Source organism: Sceloporus occidentalis, unplaced genomic scaffold (genome assembly GCF_023333645.1).
Source record: "Sceloporus occidentalis isolate IW3139 unplaced genomic scaffold, rSceOcc1.0.p SCAF_33, whole genome shotgun sequence".
Classification (NCBI taxonomy): domain Eukaryota; kingdom Metazoa; phylum Chordata; class Lepidosauria; order Squamata; family Phrynosomatidae; genus Sceloporus; species Sceloporus occidentalis.
Genome location: NW_028317013.1, coordinates 9,012,610 through 9,014,827, shown reverse-complemented (window position 1 = coordinate 9,014,827; position 2,218 = coordinate 9,012,610). Strand labels below are relative to the sequence as shown.

At 36.2% G+C, this 2,218-nt stretch overlaps 1 protein-coding gene across 1 annotated transcript; it reads left to right on the top strand.

Moving 5' to 3' along the window:
* The first annotated feature begins 545 nt into the window (after positions 1-545).
* On the top strand, positions 546-1,137 carry LOC149298401 (dynein light chain 2, cytoplasmic). The gene is made up of 2 exons (XM_089487536.1): positions 546-677; positions 1,000-1,137. Exons 1-2 carry the CDS (start codon positions 546-548, stop codon positions 1,135-1,137), a joined length of 270 nt encoding a protein of 89 aa, XP_089343662.1.
* The last annotated feature ends 1,081 nt before the right edge of the window (positions 1,138-2,218 follow it).

Genomic DNA, 2,218 nt, shown 5'->3' with positions numbered 1-2,218 from the left:
GTAATTCAGGGAGGAGGGGGTTCAGCCTTGCTAGTCCAGAAGAAGGCCCATTGGGTTTCCAATTGTGCCTGTGGGGAGGGGGGGGGGAGAGAAAAAAAAACACATTTCTGGGCTTCAACTATTTGCTACTTTACACAGATTTTTCTTTCTTCAGGTCTGAATGGATGATTTTGTTCTGTGCACAGTCCTATTTAATGAACAAGTCATCAAAGTGACTGTTATTGTCCTTAGCATTTTATTCTATATAAACATATCTTGTTTAAGAAGCATTGGAGTTTTTACAATTATGCGTAGTTTGCCATACTTTAACACCTGATTACCTTTTTTATGTCCTTTTTAAGCAAGCTCTATTCTGTAATCTTTGGTGTATAAAGGTTGCTAAGTACCATAAAACATTTACTACGTTTGGTAGCAGTCTGTATAACATTTAAGCAAGCAATGTAGATCTTACAGGAGCATATGAACACTTTTTTAAAAGCACAAGACTGAATAATTTTGTTCGTTGATGTTAATTTATGTACTTTCTCAACCATAACAGGAACACCATGTCTGACAGGAAAGCTGTTATCAAGAATGCTGACATGTCTGAAGACATGCAGCAAGATGCTGTAGACTGTGCCACTCAAGCTATGGAAAAGTATAACATTGAGAAAGACATTGCAGCCTATATCAAGAAGGTACTGTCGATTTGGATCTTTCTTAAGAGTGGTTTGTATTTTAAGTACAGGCATACCACACTTTAAGGGTGTAGTTGCAGCACAACCATTTGCTTTGCGGCCACGTAACGGCATGACGCCAGCACGTCAGTTCCTACTTAGACTGTTTTGTGGTGACAGTTGCACTGCAGTACATGCAATAAGTGAAAAGCTTATTTATTTATTTTCCCCCCCACATGTGCTGGACCTGATTGTGTACATAAATGTGCGGTATGCCTGTACTTCTCTATATATATTACAAACTGTATAACTTTTTTTTTTTTTTTTTTTTTTTACTTTTTAGGAATTTGACAAGAAATACAATCCAACTTGGCACTGCATTGTTGGCAGAAACTTTGGCAGCTATGTAACACATGAGACAAAGCACTTCATCTATTTTTATTTGGGCCAGGTTGCAATTCTCCTCTTCAAATCTGGCTAGACACAGGATAAATTATGGACTGTAATGCACTGATGGCTGGAGCCAGAATCCCTTCAAACACGGCTGTGCAGCTGCATGGACTGTATTCTATATTTAATGTGTATATGTTGCAGTGTAAATTTGACTTTTTTCCAGTTGCCTGGAGATAAGGCAGCTTCATTTTGTTACTGCTTTGGTTTTGTTTTGGTTTTTTCCCCTTTATGTAGTATTGCACTTGGGGAATCTGTAAATGCTTTACAATGGCGTTTAAGTTGGGAAAAGTAATTAAACAAAAACAAAAATACTTTGTGTGGATTTTCTTTTTCCCCTCGTTCTGTAATAGGTCAACAAAGTACACTGGAATGCCATGCAAACTGGGATACTACCTTCTAAAATATAGCTGGTTGCAGGAGTTACTATTTCAGAATATTTTACCTGCCTTTAGAATATTTTTGGTATTGTCTGTTAGTCTTAACCAACACCTTCAATATCTCATGCTTATATTCAGTGAACAAAGTCCTTCTAGTTTTACCCACAGCAGTCATTGTGAGTAATTGCAACATGATTTTGAGCTTAAAGTGGGTTTTATGATCCAACATCAACTGCTTTCTCATTGCTATTAAATTACACTATAAGTAAAGCATGTTAGAAGGTATGCTCCTTTTCTTCCTTGCCTGAGTGTTTAGCCCTTTGGAGATTGATGCTTTCTCCATAAACCGAAGTTAAGGTTTACTCTCCTAGTGTCAAATGACACTGAGCAGGGAGATCTTTGCAACAGAAACGTCTAGTGAGATGATTCTAGCCAGAGACAACAGGACAGCGGGTATTTTTTTTTTAATTTTTTTTAAATGGCTACCATACTTTTAAATGGGAATGAATGTATTTAAAATGTACACAAGAGGGCCATGCACTAACTTGTAATAGTTAAATGTGTAACATTACATTTTTAAATATAACGCATGTTTACTCAAATTTTTCTCCTACATATATAAAGATTTTTTTTTTATTTTTTTTTTTGTTTTTCTTTTCATAGACTATTCTTCCTCAATAGCCAAAATATTCAAACATTATTTGATTCCAGCCATCTGTTACGCGTTCTGGA

Excerpts from the sequence above, each read along its gene's own strand:
- LOC149298401 (XM_089487536.1), top strand. The coding sequence starts at position 546 with ATGTCTGACAGGAAAGCTGTTATCAAGAATGCTGACATGTCTGAAGAC. Across the intron at positions 678-999 it reads TTGCAGCCTATATCAAGAAG|GAATTTGACAAGAAATACAA; the intron begins GTACTGTCGATT and ends TTTACTTTTTAG.